Source organism: Hippocampus bargibanti, linkage group LG13 (genome assembly GCF_051943395.1).
Source record: "Hippocampus bargibanti isolate YZ-2025 linkage group LG13, ASM5194339v1, whole genome shotgun sequence".
Taxonomy (NCBI): domain Eukaryota; kingdom Metazoa; phylum Chordata; class Actinopteri; order Syngnathiformes; family Syngnathidae; genus Hippocampus; species Hippocampus bargibanti.
Genome location: NC_142746.1, coordinates 5,888,624 through 5,915,453, shown reverse-complemented (window position 1 = coordinate 5,915,453; position 26,830 = coordinate 5,888,624). Strand labels below are relative to the sequence as shown.

The 26,830-nt window shown below is 41.9% G+C and overlaps 1 protein-coding gene across 1 annotated transcript; it reads right to left on the bottom strand.

The window, feature by feature from the left end:
* Positions 1–6,482: 6,482 nt before the first annotated feature.
* On the bottom strand, positions 6,483–25,893 carry sertad2b (SERTA domain containing 2b). The gene is made up of 2 exons (XM_089012566.1): positions 25,741–25,893; positions 6,483–10,403 (listed from the first exon to the last, which is right to left on the bottom strand). The coding sequence occupies exon 2, from the start codon at positions 10,397–10,399 to the stop codon at positions 9,191–9,193; it is 1,209 nt and encodes a 402-aa protein (XP_088868692.1). The 5' UTR covers positions 10,400–10,403; positions 25,741–25,893; the 3' UTR covers positions 6,483–9,190.
* Between the last annotated feature and the right edge of the window lie 937 nt (positions 25,894–26,830).

Sequence of the window (26,830 nt, the reverse complement as noted above, 5' to 3'; positions counted from 1 at the left end):
TTTCCTAATTTTTGTTCTTTGAATAAAGTGTTCGTATATTTTGACAGTTTTAAAACAACGTGGTTGAATGACAGAGAAGAATGGATTGAAGACCACGTGATGAGGTTCGGTGGGTGGGGGCAGCACAGGGACAAGCAGTGCACCCGTACTTGCCTGCTACGGGTGCTGGGGTCCACTTTTTCATTGAATGAATTGATTAACCTTTGGCCAAGATCAATAAAATCTGGGGTTTTGGGGTCAGCAAGGGGCAACGTTGGCAATTGACGGTGGTGAACACTGTTTTGGATTGCTTTTGTAGATCGGCGGGCAATAGGACCAGGCATCTCACCCAGCATGTGCAAGGGAGGGGGCGGGTTTATGTTACATACATTGATACACAGTATATTTCACTGCATTTTCTGTTTGAATCAGATCCACTTGTTAGCCGTTGGAATAAACACGTCTCCACATTCAGTCGTGTGTGCTCTTTCCTCAACGGCTACAAACTGCAAATTGGCCAGGTTTAAAAGTTGTAGACATTCTTTTTCAAACGGTTGCATTACCAACACCCACACAATAAAATAATATGTGTTGCCTAAGATATAACACTGGTTTGATGTTAAAATTGCATGTTATCTTGATTCGACTGAGCGGGCGGCGATTCCAACTGAAATCGTGCCTGACGCCAGCTAGGGGTGTCAAACTCATTTATTGCTGTGAGCCACATTGTGGTAAAGAATTCCTCTCGAGGGTCGTTGTGAATTTGAGTAATCCTTTACAATGTTCATTTCCTCCACATCTAACAAGCAGAACGCACAACAAATTAGTGAATCACTAGTTTTCAAATCTAGGTAAAAATCATGACTGTTATCGTGGTTTATATACAACAATTTGAAATTTTGATTCAGACTAAAACAAGCATCATGGAACTGCACATGCTTGATTTGCATTTTGCGGGCCAAATAAAATAAAATGCTGTTGTGGTAACTTAAGTGTTTTAAAATGCATTGAAAGATCTACATGACATTTGTGTTAAGTCTCACGATTCAGATTGAGAGAGTTTATTTTTTTATGGTAACAAATGTCAAAAACAAAATATTTTTTTCTACTAATTGAATGTATAAATAAACAATAAAAGCATTTGTGTGTTTTATTTACTTCTAATCTACACGTTTGTAACCCTCACATTATTTTAACACGTGACACAGAATCGCGAGTACGAACATCTCCTGATTTTGATTTCTGAAACTTAACATGTATGACATGGGATGAGCAGAAACGACGAGACAAGGGCATGGCCTCGGTCAGCACCATGACCTGCGCTTAATCTCCTAGGGGCTGCTACAGCCGATTTTGAGACTATTCATGCACAGCTAAACAGCGCAGCAATGCAGAAAGACGACATGACCACAAAGCAAATCAAAACGTCTTCTCATTACTATGCTCACGGCCGGAATGCGTTTTCCTCACGTTGGAATTCATGTGTCTGTGATAACCTCCTGAATCCGCCACACGATGGCGATGGAATGACGTTGCAGTTTACCGGTGCTTGATGACGTCGTCAGTCACACAACCCTTTCAGGAATCGGTTAATCATCTGCCACAATTGTTTGTTTTAAACGGTAGTGCGTGATATTAATTTTCTTGATACAATTTCACAATCTGCAAGTTTTTGTATAACATGCATCTATTTATTTTTTGAAATAGCCATTGGGCTATTGGAATTGAGAGTCATATTTCAAAAGAAGCATTGACGAGCTGAGATTTCACAACACTTTGTAAACATACACATTTCGGAAAACATTTAACATCATAAAGAGACAGATATTTATGTTGATGTTTTACAGAGGTCTTTTTGAAAGGACGTGTTTTATTTTTTTCTGTTGAGAAGCCGCACTCCATGTCCTCGCTTGCCTTCTTAACTGTCTTCTGCATTGTCCTTGGTGACCTTTGCTGGGCTGTTGCTAAGTTGAGCAAAACTACCCCTCCCTCTCTTCGCCAACAGAGACAGACTGTCCCCCCTTCCCCTCACAGCTGTGTGGCCTAAATGCTGGAAATAACCAGCAGCCCTGTGGATCAGAAGGCATGACTGTCGAACAGTGGCAAATGTTGGTGCTGTGCCACTGGCATTGAGAACAGAAATCAAACAGTGGGAGACCAACCAAAAAAGTTTGAGCTTTTTCTGCAGATAGTGTGTTATCCAGACTGTCAAGACTCGGTGCACACATAAACAACCAATGCACCACATCCCTCAATAAAATCCAATTCCAAAGGACTCATCGTTATCACATCACCCTCACATTTGTGTGGTCGGGTGTGGAATCCAGGATTGCGCTTTCCTCCATCCCGTTTGCGTGTTTGACCGTTGCTTATATGTCGGGTTTCTGCAAGGAGCTTGGCTTTCTCAGACTTTCCCAAAACTTAAATGTTAGCTCACTCAAGTGTAACTGAGTATGGAAGTATGTTGAAGTCAACTAGCTGGGTTAGGTATTTGCTCACCCCCTGATGAGGATGAGTGGTATCAGTGGCGGACCGTCAAAGCCTGCTAAGCCTTCTCTGCTGGCCTAAAAATCTCTGAATCACGGACTAATGTTAATTATATTTTCTCCATGAATTAATTTTAGATAATTCCTAATTGTCTTTCTGCTTCCTTTTAAAACTTTTCCTCTGTTGCGCTGCGTCCAGACGCGGGTGTTCGTATTTAAGCATTTAACCAATCACATTTCACCCATCATTTGTTACCAGGGTCAGAAATCTACCTGGACGCCTTCACAATCAGTTCTGCGGGCCCTGTCGCACCAAAAGTGTCAATAACATTGTTCCTCTAACCAGTCAGATTTCGAGTTGGCAACCCAAAAGGGGTACCATCGCCTTCTTGAAGGTGCTGGTGAAAATCGGTTTCACAAACTATGATTGGCGAGTCAGTAGCCAATCATAGTTTGCGATAACTACTCTGATCACAAGCCGCTTGTGAAAAGAGCATACTGGCCAGAGCTAGTACACTGTATCGGTAGCGAGTTGCAAAGCAAATATATTGTGTTGATTTAATAGCAGTTTTGTCAACCCCCAATGACTGAAGAAGGAAAAGATTTGGTTGGATGGATTTGGTTGCAGATTTACTGTTAAAGCCAATTTCAAGACAGGCTTGAAGAAAAAATGGACATCATTAAGAAAGGTCGGTTAGGTCATGGCTAATGGTACCCTCTAGTGGACTTTAAGTAAATCACACCACACTTTTTTTCAATCTGGATTTTTTCAGATGTAGCAGTACTGAAGGCCTAGCGATGAAATCCTTCGGCCCACCACTGAGTGATATATTACTGAGTACATTCAAAAGTACTTATCTTGGATGATCATATCTAGATATTGCTATTAAAACTATTTCCAAGAATACATGGCATTTGTTTTTATGTCTTTGGTTTTTCCAAAGAATGACATAAATAATAGAGATTGACCGCAGACGCAGCCTCGCGTTCGCTCTGGCGGCCCCTCTGGCGCCACCACTCAGTGTCCCAAAAGACAAAGATGCGCATCTATAATTCAGCAGTCCTTGCCATCCTCTTATATGGTGCAGAACCCTGGCCTTTAAACAAGAACCTAGCCAAGAGGATTGATGGCTTCGACAGCAGGTCGCTCAGAACCATCATGAACATCAGCTGGCACCTCCATGTTACCAACTCAGACCTCCCAAAAAGTACTCTGCATGTCGAGTGACCGCACAGAGGCGCATCCGTTGGCTGGGACATCTCTTCAGATTACCCTAGGAACACACCACTGGAAAAGACCATGCGGCAAACCCCACACCAGATGCATTGATATCATTAAGAATGATCTCAAACATCGGGGCCTTACACTGGAGGATGATCTGGCTCATGATCGTGGTCACACTGTGACAACCCAGTCAACTAAGACTGGGCCCTCATTGCAAAAGCATTTATTACTTGTATGATTATTATTATTATTATTATTATTATTATTATTATTATTATTATTATTATTATTATTATTATTATTATCACAAGGCTCCTGGGCTTGCTGGAGCCTCTCCTACCTGTGTTTGGGCAGTCGGCAGGAAACAACCTGATCCAGTCAAGCTCAATTGCAGGGCAGACGTAGAGTTGCACAAACAACTGAAAACAATCGCGCAAAATATTTTTGTGATTCTTTTCAGTTTTTGGATCTTACCCAAATAACAATCACACAACTTACTGGTCATCAAGGCACACTGATGAACAAACTATGAACACCATGCATACACAAGCCCAGAATTCCAGACTGTGCCGCAGACGCTGTCTCCATTCCTCCACCATGCCTAAGTCACATGAACTACTCTGATCACAAGCCGCTTGTGACAAGAGCATACTGGCCAGAGCTAGTACACTGGATCATAAGTGTAAAATAAGCGTAAGAAGTATGCCATCAAAATATTTTTTTCTCCGCCATGTAAAAGTTTTACATTTTACAGTAAAGAGTAAATAAAAACTGAATACAATTTGTAAATCATGTTCAACCTAACCCTCTTTCCCTTTGTCTCGCTCTGCCCTCTCTCTCTCCTTCTCCCCTCTCCAGCTCTCTCTCTCCTCCCACTATTTCTCCCCCCATTTCTCTCTCACTCCACCTCTCTCCCTCTCCAACGCTCCCCCTTTTCCACCGCTCCCTCTCTCTCTTCGCTTCTGCCTCTCTTCCCCCTCTAACCACCCTCTCACTCTCCCTCTCTCGGTCTCTCTCTCTCCCTCTCTCTCAGCCAATCACAAGGCACATACAAACAACCATCCACGCGTGCTCACACTCACACCTCAGGACAATTTAGAGTCTTCGATTAACCTGCCCTGCATATTTTTGGAATGCTGGAGGAAACCGGAGTACGCAGAGAAAACCAAGGCAGGACCGGGGCGAACGTGCAAACTCCACATCGGAAAGCTGGAGCTGGAATCAAACCCTGAACCTCCGCACTGTAAGGCCGAGAAGCTGAACAGTCAATCACTGGGCCACTCCATTGTCACCCACTAAACTGAAATGCGTGTGATGCTGTGTCGCAAGACCCAATCGTGTCGTCAATATGTTGTTACTCACAATGACTGAGAGCAATGTCGGACAGTTGAAATTGGGTTCTAATGTCTATGGATCCAACCAAGAGAAAAGGTCCTGGGGGGGGGGGGGGGGCACCACAACTTGTGGCCCGTTTTATTGGTGAAGAGTTCGTTGAGAGTTGACAGGGATAGCATATTGCTTGGCACAAAGGTGGTCGTGTCCCAGGTCCGCGGCGACGGACAAACTTGCCTAGGTTCTCTTCAAAAGTGGACCACAAGTATCACTGGAGGACTGCCACAGATTTTCATGATCCCGGACGGCAAAGAAAACATGAAGGTATGGTCCACCGGAAACCTGAAAGCTGGAGTCAGGCAGTCATGACAGAGAATCGGAATGAAGCAGCGGTAGGGTCAGTGGAAAGTCATCGAGTGAACACACATGTCAACAATAGAGTACGACTGTGACAGTTGGGGTCCAAAAATAACTTTGTATGACATTCAATGTCCATGTTGAACTGAATAATTCCTGTAAAAAATACAACACCTAATGGGGTCAAGAATTATATATATATATATATATATATATATTATTGTATTTTTCACAACGTCCAACAGCAATGAAATAGTGTTGAATTTCAACATCAACGTAAGTGCCTCCAACCGCAAGACAAAGTAGCGGTGCCTCAATGCAAGAGTGGGCATCTCCCAACGCAAAGGTTGTGCCTTATCTTCAACCATTGTGACCACGTCGCAGTGTCCTTTGGAACGATATACTGAATCCCCCAGTTGCCCTTGGTGCTGCATCATTAGTTGGGGGATGAGTAAAAAGCATTTAGGTATTTTGAACACCTCGGGTAGAAAAGGTGGATGACCCATTTACATTATGTATTTTTAGCAGTGACGAAAGTGAAAGAAAATGGAAATGTCACATGGCATCAAAAAGTATGAAGTCATTAAACTACAAGAAGGCCTCGTTGCTGGCATGTCAGTGCTGAGTGTCGAAGTTGTACAGTAATTTCATATTTACTGTATCAGAAATGCTTTCACGGAATTATGCTGGAGCCACTGGTTTGGTTTACTGCGATGCATGTAGCACTGCTTTAGTTGCCACACAATAGCTGTGTGAATGGGCCATTGAAAGGTTGTCCGAATTTCATTGCGCAGGTTACGCGAGAAAGAAAACGGATGGATTGATGGATGAATTAAAATGACAGGTGTGTACATTTGAGGAAGGCAATAGGCATGAGTGGCTAGATTGATTCCAGTTTAATAAGAAACCACAAGTCATGTTGTTTAACAGTTTATTATGTGCATGTGTGTGGGCATGAGTGTGTATGTGTGTGTGTGTGCGTGTATATGTTTGTATTCATATTTATAAAACTACAAAAGTAAGACTTTTAAATTCATAGTCAGCAGTCACTGGATCTCAGATATATAGATATATATTTCTTTTAGAAAGAGAGAGAGAGAGAGAGAGAGAGAGAGAGAGAGAGAGAGAGAGAGAGAGAGAGAGAGAGAGAGAGAGAGAGAGAGAGAGAGAGAGAGAGAGAGAGTTTTGTGTTCCATTGAATAGAACAAGGCACAATTCAAAGGTCTGTGAAAAATACAGCCTTTGGAGGAACTCAGCCTTGACTTCGGTCAGTCTATCCCAGGAAGTAGTGCTGTGTCACATGCTTGCTCAGTAAGGAAAACTGATCCGTGAAGTCCCAGGAGCTCATTTGTCATTCATCCTATATACACACAAGTTTTGGCATTGAGGCATCTATGATAAGCTTTGGAATATTGTTATCTTGCAGGTGGGTTCTTGTTTTGTTTTTGTATGTTTGTTTTTTGCATATTGCTGCATAAACAGTTGAGTTGGAAAACATGAAAGAGAAGAGTATAAAAGACATATAAAAAGGAACCAAAAAGACCCATGTAAACAAAAGTCCATGCTAATTCCACACTCAGATACAATGCTATCTGGAGCGGAGTACATTCTGACAACACAATCGGATACATATTTACAATCCAAAAGTTCACTTCAAATTAAAATAAATATATTTACACAAGGCAGGAAAAAAATAAATAACTTCATCGACAGTGGAAAAACACCACAAACAAACTTAAAATATAGGGAAACCTGATGCAGTTGTGTACAAAATGAGAAGTGGGGCTGACGGAATTGTGAGGGGTCAAAGGCAGACTGGGAAAGTCACTTGAACACCTTTCATTTGTGGCTGGCAATGTAAACTGAATATATTGCATCCCAACAGCCACTACGAACGACCCCACGGACACATTAGTCCATGTCGGCAGCTCCGTTGGCTTCTTTTCATACTTTATTTCAGCTGATACACTAAAGCGCAATGCAAAATAAATCAAAATATCAAAGCGGGATGTATTGATACGTTTTATAGCAATACCCCAGGAAATTATTATTAGGTGTACATTGCACAGGGGGAGGGAATTGACTACATTATTCACCAATTGCTAAGTGTTGCTCTTCTTTAGGAAAATGACCTGACATGGCAGCGACTTGGCTGCTTGCCGGGGGGAAAAAAATCAGACAAAAAGTTCCTTGAGTCGCAAGGATAGACACGACCATGATGGCAAATTGATGTATTGTGGATGTTGGGAGTCAAACTAATATGAGCTCGAAAGAGAACCTGTTTTGCCAACTGAATTGCTTGCATCCACATAGAGGCTCTCTTGTGAGCCATACCACTCATCAAGTATGAAATCAAACAACAATCCAAAATCTTGGTATCTCCCTATTTCCAAAAATATATGTCTGAGTTAAGGCAGTTTTGAATTTTGTGATGCCGCTTGGTTTGGTTACAACAAAAACAGGTGTGATTGCTCCAACTGTGCGCTTCATTTACTCAAGTGTGAATGCGCTTTAATCCGCTCCACGATGTGCTCCAAAACAAATCAACCGACCAGACTTGAAAGGTAATTTGAAAGGAAAATTGGGAGTTCTGTCACAACAGTGCAGCACAATACAAAGTGAGTAAAACCCTGAGATTTAGTAAATATGAGCTTCTTTTCTGAACCACATGGTTTGTGCAAATAGGTTTTGCATAATACTGTATGCTTTTCTGTAATTTGCATGTCACTCAATTTACTAAATCGGCTGTAAAACAACAACAACAAAAAAACAAACAAAAGAAGGCATTGCTAGAAATACACTTAGGTGGTGAAAGGATTTCTTCATACAATTTTAAGAAATTAATTGAGTCACCAAAGTGTCACTTTGCCTGCGATATGTGATAGCTGATTTGTTTACAATTCTTGTTCAGGTCTCTGTTTCAGTTGGACTTTAGACACTTCTCCAACTGACCGGAGGACAATATTCCGCAACAGTTTCTAATGTAAACACAACAAAGTCTATCGACTCTGTATTGGATCAGAATTCTACTGCAAAGCCCAGCATAAAAAAAGCTAATAGAAAATAGCATCTCACACCGCTTTGCACCAGCAGATTGGAAACCGAGATTTGAACTGAGATCAACAACAATTCATCCGCCCTGAAGACTGTCAGAAATATGACCCAAGAATGATTAATGATTGGCAGACTTTTTCCTTCTGAGAAATGAAGGCATCTGTAATAAAAGACAATAAAATTATTACTATTTGATCATGAGGACATTAGTCACTAAGTGAACAGCAAATTTAATAAATTAGAAAATGGGAAAAAAACAACAACTTAGAGGAAATGGGAAAAAATGAACAAGAACTGAAAAAGTGGTCATGTTTTTTTTGAAGGCACTCATTTCCTAAAAGCCACACACATTCTGTGTGAATGCGTGTTTCTCCATAGTCACATACTTTTTTGTACAGGTGAGGACCATTGTAGGATTATTGAGCTAAGGGCATTGTTACAAGTGTAGTATAGAGAAAATGAATTCCTCACCAGCATCAAAATGTAAACCGATTATCATCTTTGCTTCCCACAAATTTAATTTCTGTGTTTGGAAAGGTGAAGACAGTCCATGCACAGTGTTGAAGTAGTAGTAGTAGTACTATTAGAATTAGTTGTTGTAGTAGTAGTAGTAGCACTGAAATTTCAATTGCAAACTTTAAAACCACAAAATGAAAACCGAGCAGAAAAACAAGATCCCAGATCTGTCAAAGTATACTTTTCAGTCTCTTGCAAAGATTGCAGTGTCTGTTTGTAAAAGGTGTGGGGTGCCTGCTTGTCATGAACCAACCAAAACTTCCATGATGTGATCAAGTTCTGTCAAATCAATTTTAAAAGGCTGATTGGCTGAAACCTGCGGGGTGGGGCTACTGTAAGGAGCTCCGAGGGATTTAAGGAGGTCGTCCGCCGTCACCACCGGGGTCATTTTGGTGAGGCTGGCGCCGGCCGACACGCTGACTACCCCCGCTGTGACGCAGGGATCAAAATCGTACATGGACGTGTCAATGTCGGCGAAGAGGACATCGTCTAGCGCCAGGTCAGTGAGGAATCCAGAGGACGTAGAAGGGGGAGGATGAGAAGGGTGAAGGTCAAGTGGGGGAAGAGTTGTCACTGCGAGCGCGGCGTCCATCGGTCGAAGCTCGACACAACAGCCTTCCGCTAAGGAGATGAGAGCTGCTTCGGTTTTCGACGTTCTGCAGTCTTTTGCCGGCCCCAAGGATGCAGGGGACAAGGCCGATATGAGGGAGGCATGGGTGAGTGCGGTGGGAGTGAGGGAGGTAGTTACTGTCATTGAATTGGCTTCTGCGATCCTGTTTAAGGCTGCAGAAGGACGTAAAACCATGCCACTGACATCACTGGAAGAGGCAGGAGGCGGAGAGATGGTGGCAGACGTCTGACTTTGTAACGGGGGAGGCGAGAGAGGGGGAGTGGGCGGAGATGACGTGCAGAAGGAAGAATCTGCACCATCGTCTTCCAGCAAAGACGCTGGCGTGAGGCAGACATCCAATGTAGGCGGGCAAGCAGGGGGTTCTGGGGGACCAGACGGGTGTGGCGAAGGTGGAGGAATGATCATTGGCATCAACAAAGCGGAAGGTGGCGCCACCTGGGCCGTCACAGCTGCTGACAGGACACCGAATGAGGGCGGGGCCTCACGGAAGCCCTCGTCCATTGGATCGTCAGGTGGCGGCGAGGGCGGCAGAAGCAAAGGCCGCAAGGATCCTTCCTGCTTCAGTTCGTCCTGGATGCGCCGTAACATGTTGTTGATGAGGACGCGACGCTCCAGGCTGGGCTCGTTTAGTGGCCGCTGGCTGTACAGCTTCATGAGTGAGATGTTGAAGATGGTCTGCCTCTGAAGGGTGTACGACACCTTGGACAGGCCCTCATGACCCAGGCCGAAACCACCTCCTGCCGCTAACGCCTCCAGCGTTTTGCCTTCCAGCACCTCTTCATCCTCATCCAGTTTTCGCTTGGCACCTTTACTGAACATAAATCTGGAACACAAAGAAAAGAAAGGGCATATTATGGAAAGTGCACTTTTAAAAGGATATTTAAAGATCAGGAGTGGCTGCCCAACTATCAACCAAATCCAAGGGTTCATCCCAAGACATAGAAAAGCACCACAAATGTTAATCAATTCCGGACAGACAGACAGACAGACAGACAGACAGACAGACAGACAGACAGACAGACAGACAGACCGACTGACCGACTGACTGACTGACTGACTGACAGAGAGATAGATTTTTGGTGGGGTTGGGCTGGATTGACGGCATTTCCATTCATTTCAATGAAGAAAAAATTTGAGGTATGGGTATTTTCAGTTAACCATGTCGTCACAGAACAACTTCCATTCACATGACAAGGCAGTGTTTCGTGAAGCAGTTTTAAAGCAGTGGGGTCATCACGAGAGTATATTTATTAAAGCAAGCATTTAAACCAAAGAGCAGACAGAATGGAGCACACACACACACACACACACACACACACACATACACACGTGCACACAACAGACACACACAAAAACATGTTATGTAATAGCATTGCCTGTTGTAGTAACAAGACCATAGGCCACATTTGAAGCAAAACTCCTTCCACCCTCCCGCTACGTGAATACAGCAGAGTCGCTCAGTGTGCAAGATATAGCACCACACACATAAGACAGAGCCTTAGTATATTAAAAAGTGCAACTATTCCAGTGGTAATACTTTTTTTGAAATACTTTTAAGGTCTAACTGGAGAAGAGCAGAGGAAAAAATGAGACAAACAAGAGTGAAAGGGTGAAAACAGGCATCACTGTAGTATGTTTGATTTTAATCCGGGTTGACAGCTCATAGAGCCTGCCGCTATACATACACACACGCATACACGCACACGCACACACACACACACACACACACACGCACACACGCACACACACACGCACACACACGCACTCACACACATGCGCAAACACACACATACACATACACACGCACACACACATATACAAGAAGTATGAGCTGCAGGCCCAGTCGTCATGACTGGTTGGTTGCCATGACAAACAAATTCAGCTGGGAATTCACCCAAAGAGATGACAAAGAACGAAATGGTGGATGGGGTTGGCCTAGGGGTATGAAGGAAGAGGAGGAGGAAAAGAAGGTGGAGCCAAAGGTAGGAGCAGAATGAGCAACATTACACATGGCAAGTGTCCAGGAAGCGACATGACAAAAATCATTTCACCTTACCATGCTGGTGTGCGTGTTGCTTAGGCCAACAACAAGGGGGTGATCATACGTGCGTAAGAAATTACTGTGCTTTTTACAGAACTGAGGCTTCATTCATTTACACAAGTTCACCCAAAAAAATAATGTTCTACTGTACTGAATATGTAAGACTCTCTTCAGACTTTAAGGCCATCCGTAGCAGGGTAGAACCAGAGAGCACTGAGGTACATGTAAACGCCTCGCTCAGTGACAACTTTCGACTCAAGGCTTATTCAATAGCAATGTTCGTTTCAGGGTGTTTGCTTGTCTCGAGTGGATATAGAGACGGGCACAGATATATTTACTCTTTGTACAATGCTAGGAGTTCTACACCACAACAATAACAGTGTCAAATACTGGGGTTGGGATGCCCCTAATGTGACACCAAATTAACTGTTGTGGGTGCGTGCTTTATTCAATAAGCTCAAAGCCTCCGCTTCGGGCGGGAACGAAATCATTTACAAAAGGATTCATTCCGACTGTGTTTTGCTTTTGTGTTTGTGTTTTCCATTTGCTTTTGTAACACCTACTGAAGTCATCGTCATGTATGATGTCACAAGGGAAATAATTGCACAGGATCCTAATGTACCTAACAAGTTTTCTGATAAGCCAAGCTAAGCGTCATGCTAGTTCTCGGTTTTTATGGAGACGTTTTTTTAAACAACACCGTGCGTCAAGCCTCGGTTTTTAAATGTCTTGGTTCTCGACTAATTCAGTTTTTGACCAAAAATGCTTTTTTTATGCCTCTGTTTACACCACTGAACTCCCATCCGCTTCCTTATACGTCACTGCTTGTGTCGCGTCTCTTTGTGACCAACGCATTTTCCTCATGTAGCGTTCCATTGTGAGCAGGCGTGTTTGTATTGTTCAATCACGATAAAAAAAGCAGACATTGATTACATTGGTTATAATGGGAAATGTTTCGGTTGTGACCAAATCACTTATCGAACAAGTTTCTGCAACGGATTATGGTCGATAACCAAGGGCGGGCTGTTTTTCAAAAGGTGGTGAAGCATCAACATAAGGTGCCAATAGAAGTACATAAGACACGAACGCAGTTAGTTTCCAGCATCACAATACGTTTAGTGACTTGTAGGTAGTGTGTTGCTTGTTTTTTTGTGCTTTAGTGCTTACGTGAAAGCAGTTCACTTTTTTTATATACATTTAACTTTTTTATACCTCTATACATTTCAGTCTTCTGACATTTCTATTATGCTTAAGAATACTTTTTTATCTTTTCACCACCCGCCCCTTTTAATATTTCTGCTGTAGATTGCAATTTTCTCCATTGTGGGACAATTCAAGGCTTTTTGACGGACGGGTAGATGGATGCAAGGATGGGTTCGGGTCACTGGGTGGAGTTGGATGGGTGGATGGACGGACGGATGGATGGACAGTTAAGAATGTGAAAGTGTGGCATTAATAAAGAAATGTAACATCCCATGAACATTTTCTTGAAAGGCTGACTGACGCATCACAGAATCTCTTTTGCGTGTTTGCGCTTTGCAGTGGTGTTGCATAGAGAGAATGAACTAATCTGATTTTTGTTGTGCCCACATATGTAAATTGCACAAAACAGGTTTGTTGTTCAGAAGAACATTAAAGAGTAAGCGGCTGTAGTTTGGAAGCAGCTTGTCTGTGTGTGTGAGTGATAGTGGAAGCAGCTGCGCATGTGTGCCTGTCTGACTCATGTCGGGGTGTTTGGACTCAAGCTCAACCACTTATGCACGCAGTGTACAGGGCTGACATACCAGAGGTGCCCCACCCCTTACATTCCACTTCAGTGTCCTCCTCTTCCCTTCCCGTCTGCCCCACCTCTACACTTTTCTGCTTTGCTTTTTCATTCTATTTCATCCCATACCTTCTCATCATCTCAACACCTAACTTTTTTCTCCATAAACAAGTTCTAGCTATTTCAGTCTGTCAAGGAATGAACGGAGAGGTCACATGACTTTATGTATTGAAAAAGGGTCAGAAGATCTACTCCTTTTAGAATCTTTGATTTTAAGAAATATTTTTTTAGAAATTTCAGGAGTAGGTTGCCCATTAGAAAACCCACACACGCATTGGTAGACAATGTGAACTCCAAACAGAAAAGCCACCGCTGCAGACTTGCCTTGCTCGAGAATCAAAACAATGGCTTCAGATTCGGAGAACATGCTTGTTACTCATCCAGTTATGAATATGATTCAAATAGTTCTGAAGAGGAAAGCATATATGTTTGCAATCGATTAAAGAATTTATTCCGTGTCATTTTGAGGCATCAGGGGGGGATATGTCACACCCAAAAAAGGCAGAAGATGGCGACAGAGCTCCGTGTGGAAATGGGCTCAACATTTTTGTCACAACACACAAGCATTCACCATCGCGTTATTTATGTGTTTTCCTTCTAATTTCGCCATCAACACGGATCAACACGAAGTTTTCAGCCCAAACAAAGTACCGCAAAATGCATTGATGTAATCAAAAGACTGCTTTCTCTGTCAGGGGCGTTCCTTCAGTGACGTGACGTGAGGACTCGTCACCAACTCAAAAACAAGACTTCCGGAATATTCAGCATGAGTCTTAAAACGTAAAATATTGCTATATGCGGTGGAATCTTTGTAAAATACGCTCAGTGGAAGTCATTTGAAGCGATTTTACAAATTATGGACACAACTTGTCCGGAGACGTCGGTTGTCCTTTAAGTTATATGGGTCTGGAGTTATATGAGCTTGAAATGAGGGCAGCTGTCCAAAATATGACACAATACATACATATTGGTATATATTGCGCTTTAACAACAGCTGAAGCTGGTAAAAAGCTCCAACATTGCAAAAAGGGAAATGCTGCCCCCTTGTGGAACGAAAAAAAAACATTGCCAGAGGTCTAGTCAGCGTTTTCTTACCACCTCAGCAAGAAAAACCAAAACCCGAATACATTCGGGAATGGCATTGAATGAGTTAATAATGAATGATCAACTGGTCTGCATTTTTAGATATTCAATGTTTTAGACGTAAATTTAACCTATGTATAGGAGCATACTATTTTAAATACATTCTCCCCATAGATTTAGGCGGATGAGGTGGCGTTACGTCAGTACTACAGCAGTGATGACAATTGAGTAAGGCTGGTTTGTTCAAAACTGATCAGTAGGAACTGCAACTGTGTCAGGTGTTGCCAGCAGCTGGCACTACAGTAGCAGCATAATTAAATCATTTTTTTATAGCAACCCTAATTGCCGATTGAAACTTATTTCAGGAGAAAATGTTGTTGCAATGTCAAAATAAAACCATTCCAAGGCATAGATGTCCATGTATTATTTGGTCAGGTCAGGTTGATTTTGAAGTTGGCCTTCTTTTTGTGTTGGTGGTGTGTTTGTGAGATGACAGCGGTTGACTGGGTGATATGATTTTAAAGTATATCATGACATTAAGTATTTCATATTATTATTTTTGTGTATGTTTGTTTTACTGTTTGATAGAGAATAGACAGAATATAAATTATCATATTTAAAGGTTTCCTGCTTAGAAGGCCCACAATGCAAGCACAGAAAATCTGAGGTCAATCTGAGGTGAACAGACACAGCCTGTTAAACTGTCATCTTCATGTCGGAGATCTGGCCTTGGACTAATTTACGACATGGTAAACTCCTTCAGAGGAAGAGATCATTAGCCAGGTTACAAATCTATCAGTTCATGGAAAGGACAACCAATTAAAATGTCTATGTTCTGTTGTTTTATAGTTCTTGGTGCTTGGGATGCCCAGGGGCATGATATTCAAATCAAGAAGACTATGTTTTACTAATGTATCACATGAAGATCAGGGATTCCAAATGTCCAAATGTAAAGGAACAGTCATGATCGCAGAAGAGAAAGTGATGAAATGAGATGAGATAACCTTTATTCAACTCACATTGGAGAAATTCCCAATCCACAGCAGCAAAGTTACGACAGAGGAAAGGAAAAAGAATAAGTAGAAAAACAAAATATAGGAGCTGCTTTAAAGCCAGACACTTCCACGGCGCCAATATGTAACTGATTAAACGAAGTGGGTAACAAAGAACACACCTGTAAACCTTGGCTAATATATGCTCTTATAAATGATTATAATTCCCGTTGAAAAGTTGTAGTATGCCGTACATTATATGAACTTGTTTTTTTAAATGGTAGAACAAGTGGAAATGCAGACAGCTTACCATGCATGTGCACGTTATGCTTTTATCAACCAGACCGTACGCAGCGCGAGAAAAACTTATACGATTGAGGATTACTTTTGATAGTTTGCCGTAACAATAGCAGTGATCGCATTGTCGTTGGCTACTAACAGTTCAGATGAACTGGATTTGACCCAAAATGGTCTTTGTAAGATCGGTTCACCATTTTTTCCCATATAAAAGTTGTAGTATGCGGTACATTATTTTAAATGATTAAAAAACGTATAAAATATGGGGAAAACGTATACGTTGACAGGTATGAAAGTACAAAACATTCTGGACACGCTTGCAGTCAATAAGACTCAAATCTAGAGATTACTAAAAACAAGGAAGGGATTCTTGCTCATTTCCATGCTCAGAGTGAATTGCTCAGAGTGAATTGCTTGCAGCTTGACAGACAGTCGAGTAAATGCACATTTTCTGGAATGGGTTGACTGCTATATTAAAAACTTTCCACAAACTGGACCACAAATAATAGAGGAGGCGAGTTCCTTAGCACTAGCTATGAGCATCGAAGACTTAAAGGGGCCCCGTGGCTGGCTTCAGAAGTTTGTGGCTCATCAGCTGAGCAATCCTCTCATGTGTGCTGATCGAGGCATGGTAAAGTTAGAGACTGTGAGTAAGTGGAAATAAAAGCCACCAGGTGTCTTACTCATCTCATTTTGTCGCAAATAGTCCTAATTTTGTATTGCATATGTATATTTTTGTATATGGTCGTACTGTATGCTGCAGTTTGGGAAATATATTGTTGCACTTGTGTTGTCATATATGGATGTTGTTAACACTTGGACGTACATACAGGACATATACTGTACTGTAACAAAGTTGTTTCACAGTTCCCATGAACAAAAGCATCTTAATACTTTAATGGGTTTGCTTTGTTGGTGTTTTGTGTGGACTGTCAACATATGCATTTTTTACATGTACTGTATCTTGTCCTGACCCGGTCTGCCTGTCAAATTTTAAAAATCAATGTGGCCCTAGAGCCAAAAAGTTTGCCGATCCCTGGTTTAACTGCTTCGTCATCATGTTTAGAGGGAGCTGTACATTGCCTAGAGCACACACAATACCATAGTTGGGGATTTGCGTCTTGTTTTCTTCTTTTTTTTGTATATATCAAACATTACATCAGGGCGGCGGGTAGAAAGTGGTTAGCACGGCGGCTTCAGACTGCAGAGGTCGCAAGTTCGAGTCCCGCTTCGTGTGAGCATGACTGGTTGTTTGTCACTGTGTGCCCTGCGATTGGCTGGCAACCAATTTAGGGTGTCCCCCGCCTAGTGCCCGAAGACAGCTGGGAAAGGCTCCAGCACCCCCCGCAACCCTAATGAGGATAAAATGGTCTTGAAAATGGATGGATGGAATATTTTATCAAAGGCATTTTCTGTTGATATTGATTACGTGCCTAACCCGATTCATATTGATCTTGCATTATCGCCGAGACATAGTAGAGCATGAAAAATTGATGTTACGGTTCGCTCGACTTAATCTTCCCGAAAGTGTCCACGTAAATAATCAGGTATTTCAGGCAGAAAATATGCCTCAAGCAATCTTTTTATTTGAGTACCCATGTCAACACAATAAGAACAAGAAAGAATCATAAAGCCTTTAATAGTCCCACAATGGGGAAGTTCGCTACTATATGCATTATGTGTCTGCTAATTAATTATCCATCCATTTTCTAATGTGTTTATCCTCACAGGGTTTGCGAGCATCCTGGAGCCTATCCCAGCTGTCTTTGATCAGTAGGCTGGGTTGACAGCTAATCGCAGGGCACACAGACAAACAACAATTCACACAATTTAGGGAGCATTTCATTAACCTGCCATGCATACAGGCATCCAGAGAACACACAAACTCCACGCAAGAAGACTGGGGCCGGAATCGAACCCCCCGCTTCGGCAGAGCTAACCCATCACCGTTCAATTCGTCCACGAACTGCCATCTATCATTTCATAATGGCCTCTAAGGGAAAACCAGAACTATGTGACCTGCAACCCTGACAACCCTTGTCTATACACACGAATATCCTCCAGTGTCCTGATGTCAACCCAAACGCAGGCTATGAACTGGATCAAAACAATGCCAATACAGTAAAGTCTCGTTATATCGATATTCAAGGGAGTCCGAAAAAATATCGATATAACCGGGACTATCGATATATCCGACCCTGTTTGCATGTAATTTTCTCCGTGCGTGCATAGAAATAGTATCGATATAACCGGGACTATCGATATATCCGATATCGATATAACGAGACTTTACTGTATTTTAAAGTCAGTTTGATCGAAATGGAACATAGATCCTTACAAGAGAAAGTGGACATTTTGATCTTAATGTATAAAGATATCTCAAAGTCATTCCAAGGCGCCCATACATACTGTAAGTGCAGCAGTGAGTGCGTTAGAATGTGTTGTGCAGTAGCGCAGAGCGAGTGGATGGACTGCAGTGATATTATGATCCTGAAACCGGATACCCTGGTTTCCATGCCTGTGGTACACATCCACCCCTCCCCCTTGTGTATACAGTGCTATTTCAGGTCCTGGATGCACAAAGTAAAGAGACTAACTTACACAAGACACCACTTAAGGTAGATGAATGTAGCATAACACAGCACGTGTGTAGTCGAACAAATTCAGCAGTGCATTCGGTCACGACTTTGCTCAAATTGCCTGGCTTTGCACTCTGACATGCTGCTCAACACGAGGACGTGTGTTTGTGTGTGTCGTGTGTGTGTGTGTGTATGTGTGTCAACAAGACAAAGAAAGCAGTCGCCATAAACACATTCCAAACAAAATCAGAAGATGAGCAAATTGAGATTGTCTCCTGAAGAGACCCACCCCACCCATGTGTTGAACATAAAATAAAGTACAGTGTTGTTTTGGAGTGGGCGATGGATATCCATCCATCCATTTTCCGTACCGCTTATTCCTCATTAGGGTCGCGGTGGGTGCTGGAGCCTATCCCAGCTGTCTTCGGGCACAAGGGCCAATCATAAGGCACACAGACAAAGTTACTCTCACACTCACACCTAGGGACAATTTGGAGTGTTCAATCTGCCTGCCATGCATGTTTTTTGGAATGTGGGAGGAAACCGGAGGACCCGGAGAAAACCCACACAGGCCCGGGCAGAATATGCAAACAGGGAGGCCGGAGCGGGACGCGAACCGACGAACTCTGTACTGAGAAGCCAACGTGCTAACCACTCGACTAACGGGCCGCGTGATGGATGTCGTCCTTGATATTTTTCGTCAAAGATGTGCGATATTGAAGATCGATAATTAATACAGTCTCCAAAACTGGACGAAAATAAAGGGGTCCACTTATTGGCTGCAAATTAAGAGGAAGTGATGCACACTCTTCGGCAAACCCGTATGTGTCACGATTTGTGAGGTGGTGTGGACCCCAAAAAAGCAGGCAGGAGGGCGCAGGAGGGCGCAGCAAGGTGTTTTGACAAATTGTATTCAATAAAGTCAGCAGGAACACAATCTCAAACAACAAAGTAGCAAACAAACCATGAGTAAAAATATGACAAAATGAAACAAAACTGACAGGGTGAAACAAACAATGCCCCGACACTGAATGGTCGGTCCTGGCGGGAGTCCTTTTGACTGCCACTGATTAAAATGACTAACACCTGTGCAGCTGCAGGTGGGGTCGACAGCGCCACCTGTTGGTTTGGAACGTGACAGCATGCATTGATGGCAAAGTAATCTCATCTATAAGTACAAGTACTTCAAACAACAAAGTATAGGCCGAAAAGTGTTTAAGATTGCAAGACTATGTCGTTTCTGTATTATTTGTCATTTTATGTTACCCACCCGCAGAGGCGGGTGGGTCATGCGGGTTCCTCTCCTGAGGAAAGAAATTTCAACTGTGCTGTATGTTTCATGTGTAGTATATTTGACAATGACGTTGACATGACATGACAAGAATTGTGCAAGGGGGTGGACAAGACTGTCTTCTGCCAAAAAAATACTGCCAAATAAATACCAAAAGGAAATTGTAACATGCACTGTGAAAAGACTCCACTATCGCTACAGGAATCCTCTTGCTATTATTTTTTCATTCTAACTGCTCAAGTAGCTGCAAGTGGTAGACCGTTGCAGACTACACATCAAACTGATGTCTCATTAAGGAGAAACTAAGTGAACTGAATTGCCAGCGATATTGTCTCAAATCAACGAAAAAATCCTAACAGAATTTTAAATTTCTCCTCTTTCATAGATAACCATTTCAAATAACCAAGCGCAAATATAGGCAAAACTATATAAAAAAGATTTGTATTGAATTGTTGATATAGGCTGTAGATAATTTGAAGTTATTTCTAATTACATCTTGTTACACATTGTACACACATTACACATATATTACTGTTTTTGATTGGGAGGAATGTCTGTGCCATTTGACTGTCATCGTTGGACAGCATTTTCAGCGCCCCGCTTTTTTCAGTAGAAAGGTCGGTGGTGTTGGACAGTCTGCGGCTGGGGGGATGCATGGCTTGAGGAGCCTGCAATGAGAAGAAATTTGTGGAACTGCCGCGGCTTGGAATTGAAGCGGATTTATGTGGGACATAAGCTGTGAGACAGTCTTTTTTCGTAAATAGATGCTGCAGCTTCATGTTTGCTTTCGACATTTAGCTTGTAGCAGATGTGAACATTTCACCATGATGTCCCTGATACACTGGTGAACTGGTGGACACTTGACGGTGAAGAATGTTCTTAAGATTAAATGATTGTTTTGGGGGAAAGAAAAAAAAGAAAAATATATATATGCCGGTGAGTATTCTTATATTGTCTGTCTATATGTGCTGCTGCACCATTTGTTGGGAGATTTGTCTCTAAAATGGTCATAAAAACCAACATTGATGGATTTTGTCAGGCTGTCAATGGCAGTTTGAATTGTGTTAGTTTTAAGCGAGAATACTTTGCAAAACCGTTTTGTGGTTCTTCGAATTACAGTACAGTAACTACCTCAAAATTATAAGGCACAAAAACAAGTGACTTCAATTTTGCTCTCAAAAACTTGAAGTATCCTGGTTATTTGTTGTGACCAAATTATTCAAGATTTCGTAACACACTCTCCAAACAGGTACATAGAGTTAGCATGATAGTGTTAAAAACCTCACCTGAGACACATGTATGTTCTTCGGTTGTGCACGTGGGTGTGCACGTGTTTGTTTCTGTCTCATGTCATATAATTCACATGACAGAGGTCAGCTGCGTATCACACCGCAAGTTCACAAAACTACAGCGTCCTGCACAATGACAGGCTTCGTTACAAAGCACAACAGTTTCTACTAGATATCCTGCACAGCATATGCACGTGGAGACAGTGGACAGGCCTGTGATGACCATGTTAGGGAATCTAAAACCGATTATGCAATGACCGAATTTGTATTTATTTTGTCCGTATGCTGATTTCAATGAAAAATGTGTATTTAATTTTAACTCAAATGAACACAAATGTGTCATTTAACTTTTGGAGGATGGAATTTTTAATAAAAGGCAGCATGGAGGTGAAAAATTAACACATTCACATCTTGGTTCTGGGGTTGAGGGTTTGAATCTGGCTTCCAACCTTCCTTTGGGGAGTCTGGATGTATCCACTGTGCTTGTGTGTGATTTCTATCAACTGTCCTTAGTTGTCAATCTGTGTGAATGGTTGTTTGTTGATTGGTCCATATGACTGGCTGCTGACCAGTCGAGGGTGCATCGAGCCTTTGGCTTTTCGAGACAGGCACCGATGTGGAGCCTGCAGCACGATAAAAAACCTGGATAGTGATAGGTGGTAAAGAATGTGGGTGGATATATGGATTTCACTATATTGTTCTTTTGATGTACCTTTAACAGCAATAAGGATTGGAGAAAATGTTAAAATACAGTAAAGTCTCGTTATATCGATATCGGTTATATTGATAATACTGCTTATTACGATGCTATTTTCATTTCCCGTGCACATTTCTAGTCTTTTTATGTATAATTAGTTCCGTTTAGTACGATTCATGGTTATTACGATAATCCGGTTACTACGGTGCACTTTTTCATATCCCGCCGGCCATTCTGCTATGTTTATATCGATACAAAAGATACTGAAGGTGAATCGATATTTGCTTAGGGGTTTCTATACAGTACCACCATTATCGAAATCTGTATCGGTCGCGCCGTTGGTCACGTGGCTTTGTCACGTGACTGGTTACGTGGTAGAAAATGGCGTCTGCTACACTGCGCAAGGCACGGGATCTGGTCACGTGACCAGCTCCCGTGATGACTACGTGACCAGCTCCCGTGCCTTGCGCAGTGTAGCAGACGCCATTTTCTACCAGCTTCTGTGATTTGAACTGTCATACGCGAGCACAATAAAAAAGGCGTATTAGAGCTTATATACAGTACTGTTGTTCAACACCAATTTAAACCATGGGGAAACGTAAGAATTGTGATCTCGGAACGAAGTACAAGGAAATAGTGGCTGTCGAGGAGAATCCAACAAGTAGCAAATCCTCCATCACGAAAGAGTTCGACGTGCCGCAGAATACTTAATCAACGTAAGTAATGTAAACGTTGCAGTTTTCGTTTTCCATCCATGTATTTAATTTTGTTGTATTCAGATATCTTTATCGCTTGCAACAATCACTGTTTTTCATATGTTTGTACATGCTGGCGTTCGTGGTTTCGTGCGTATATAACAACGTGAGGATTTTGCATTGGTTGCATTTTTGAAAGGAAATAGTCATTAAAAAAGTGGAAAGACGTTTTTATTTTATGCATAAGTTTATTTTTCACTTCACTACTGTACAAAAAGCATGCTAGATACGCAATCCATGAACCCAATGATAAAATTACATGCCATATCAAAGATCCCCCATTTACGTACCCCCCCCCCCTCTTAATGCAGTTCGGCGCAGGACGGATATATCGATAGTACGGTTATATCGACTTTTTTTCTGACTCCCGAGAATATCGATCTAACGATACTTTACTGTATTATACATCATTTGTTCCGCTGGTGAAAACATGTCATTTTATGTTAACTGTCCATTGGCTGCGAGGGCACCCGGATCGGCTCTTCTTGTTGTCTGTTGTCAGGTTGAGAGGGAACAAAATTTCACCAAACAGCACATTTGACGATAAAGTCGTACTTTACTTCACTTTGCGATTGCCCCCTTTTCAAAAGAAAAACTTTAAAATGATTACCGCAAGTGCTTTGGTGTTTGATTAAAGCAGAGCATGCATGGCGCATCATGAGTACTGTATGTTAACGCTGAACAATGAAAAGCATTTCTGAAGTGACCTCCATTTGCAATAATAGCCAATGAAGTGTTTACTTCCTTAAATTATTATCATTATTTATATAAAGAGAAAAGAAGGGGGTAGATTTAGGTCATCAGACGTGTCTGCATGCTCTGGAGCACTCCTCTCTTCCTTGCTAGCCTCTGGTGGGAGAAAACGCATCTTGACACTTCCAGGGACAGCCCCAGAAACGACTGAAATCTACAACCTCAATCTGTCTTTCAATGGCAGTCTCACTACTGCCGTCGACCGAGCATACTATTCAAGTATACATGTTTTAACATGTCAGTACACCTGTTTTACTACTGCAGTATACCTACAACACACCTGTCTCATTAGAGCAGTTTAATTTCCTCTTCATTACAGAATGACTCTCACAACTATGCCATCCCTTCTTTAATGATGTCGTGTGCCTGCAATATATTCACGTTTTAAATCCAATTTATGTCCCCTGCAATTGATACGAAAGCATTACAACTTAAGTGTTCTCGCCAGCAGGAGCACTGTACCCTCCTTGCCTTACTACAGCAGTACCTTATTTTTGCAGACATGATATATAGCTAACTACCAGATGTCCCAGTTTAAAATACATGTCTTGTAGCTACCAACAACGGACGGATCCTACAACTTCCTTATTGCCAGACTGTAAACAAGTGTGTCCTAGCCTTTATTCAGCCACGACCCGCCTTTCACATGAAGAAAAACTGGACTGCACAAAAACGTGCCAAAAATGATCCTTGCTGAAATAATGTTCATCTCTTTGCTGCTGTGAAATGTACATTTCTCCACTGAAAAACTAATAAAGGCAAATCCAATCCAATCTCGCTCCAATTTACTCATACATTTATGCATTTACTTTGACGACTGTGCCTGTTTTACAGTCCAACGAGTTGATATACTCACATGAATGCAGGACTTATTCTGTTATATGAGTGGCAAAAGACACACATTCATTTTGTCTTGTGACATATATTGGATGTACGTTTTATTTCTCTGCATGTCATGATATGTTGCTGACATACATAGATGAATGAATTCATTCATAACTAATGAATACACATTTAAAACCAAATTAAGCATTTCTGGAGAATTTCCCACATCACACATGATGATCTTAATGATCCCTAGTGGAACACTAATGTGCAAATCACTAATGTGCTATGTTGGGAATAACTGCATCAAAACTTTGATGTTGGAAACTAAAATGTTAGTTGTGTAGATCCATCCATTTCAACACTGTGTATCTTGAACAGAGTGGTGGGAACTTCCTGGAGCTTATCCCAGCTGACTGTCGGCAGAAGGCGACTATCCCCTGAACTGGTTGCCAGTCAGTCACATAGTATAGGGACAGACATTCATCCACGCCCACAAGCACACCGTCACCGAGTGGGACTGACTCCACATTGGCTGCACAGAAGTTTGGCAAGTGGTCCACAACAACGACTTGTCCACATGTTTCTTCCAAAAGTAATGAAAGAAGTTTTCGGGGATGCATTCTAGTTTTGCTTAACGTTTACAATTTTCCAAAATTTGTTTTAGAGGAGTATGACACCATCAGCAAATGAGGGAATGTTGGTTGCTCCCGGCCCCAAAAATTATTTACAGAAAGAAGCAATTTTTGCCCCTCCATAAACGATTAAACTATTGGATTGGATTGGATTGGATTTGCCTTTATTAGTCTCGCAGTGGAGACATTTACATTTCACAGCAGCAAAGTTATGAAAGAAATGAAAGTAGAAAAGTATTGAAGTGTCAACCAACAAGATTCAATCTTTGTTCTTCACAGTTGAACTGCATGGTATGAAATGAAACTTGTCACTGATCTTACCAAAACAGGAAAATATTTTTGCGCATAAATATAACATGCAAGTAAGGCTGTCCCATGCCATGCACTTTCTTAAGGAAGGTGAGCTGATTGAATACATGTACTCCAACGATTTTCCTCGAGCAACTTCGAATTCTTTAAGATGCCTCCAGACCTCTTCAGTTCCAGACCGACCTAACACATCTGACACGACCTATATGACGCTTGAGAATCAGCCAGTGAGTCTGAAGAGGAACTGCAGTCATTCTAACAGGCTGCCTGTGTTGTGGTGCATGTTACAAAACACTACCACCCACCACCCACCCCAAAAACGAAGACAGTCCCACTGAATCGGGCTCAAACACTACACGCTAAGGCAGTGGCCAACAATACTAAAATGAGCATTAAAATTGTGTCTTGTAAATGTGATGGTTAACATAGCACAGGAGCAAAAACGCAAACTGTACGTTAACTGGAAAAGTTATGATCCACTTTCCTTGATAGTGATAAACTAACTGTAAAGCAGCAGAGGCTCCCTCGGCTGTCTTGGCTGTTAAAGACCATTTAAGGACAGTTTAAGTATAGCTTGGGTCTTCTCTTAAGACCTTTAATACAAAAGGTTTGTTTTCTCTAACGTCCCATCGATCACAGCGCTCACAAACACGACCGCATTCTCGTGTCAGAAATTCGGGACAAATTATGTACTATGTTAACCCGGCGGTGATCTCTGTACAGTTAGTTACCTTGGCGCGTATGTTCGAGATCAATTTATGAATTAATTAATTATTTTAAGTGACTTACCAGATTCAGGTCCACTGGAGTTATGAAGAGAAACATAGGGACGTTTAAATAATCCACTCGACAAGGGGAAACACAAAGCGTCAGCGCTGCTGGAGTCTCAGTCACACAATGGCGCTGATCGGAGGGTGAAACTGCCAAGCTCGGAGGAAGGCTGCTACCTTCGCGGACTGTCGGACAAACTTCTCAAGCGGCAACCCACTGACAGATTCGTGACGTTTGACTCCAGAGTGGAAATGGGGGGCGTATGAGGCCAGCTTGGCACACATAAAATGTACAATTATACACAATAAACATTCACATGTGTCAACAACAAACGATATATCGAGAAAGAAGTCTGTGACCATTACTTATGCATTCACCTTTTCCGTCGTTTATTATACATTGTCACGAAGTGATGTGTTTGAGGATATTTTAATTGAAAAAAAAAACACTTGCCATTTGTTCAACCACATGAACCGTCACTTGTGTTACACGTCTATTATGAATATTTTAAGACAAACGTGTAAAGTAAAAACAGCGGCAGCTACCCTGATGTGGCGCCATCTCATTTTAACTCCACCCTGAGGACACTCCTGCAACCCACTGCGTTATAAACTGGCTATTACAATAACTGATGTTTTTGATGTTGTTGATGCGGCCACTCTTGTGCCAGTAAATCGCATCCCATATTAGCAGACGGCAGGTTGACCAGTAAAATGACACATATGCAGTTCTTCAAACATACAAAAGAGCAAGTGGGGCTTTAGGGTACAAGACGGTGCAACTGAAAATGTTTGTGCACTTTCCAACCCCCATTGCACCCTCACTGTTGTCCTGCTACACTCACAAAAACAATGCAGATCTCCATGTTTGTCCAGACAGAGTGTCTACTCTCAGGACAGGCTTTGATCAAGTAATCTCGAGAATTTCCAGTGTTTTTATAGAGCAGGATATTTGGAGCATGTCCTTCTGTAATGTTCAAGATTATAACGACTCCTTTAAATCTTTGTGTCAGTATAAATCTTAGTTTTTATAACTATTGAATGATTTAAGGATTAATTTGTTTTCACATTAACAATTGAATTGTTGAGAAAGTGCAACAAAAAGGTCA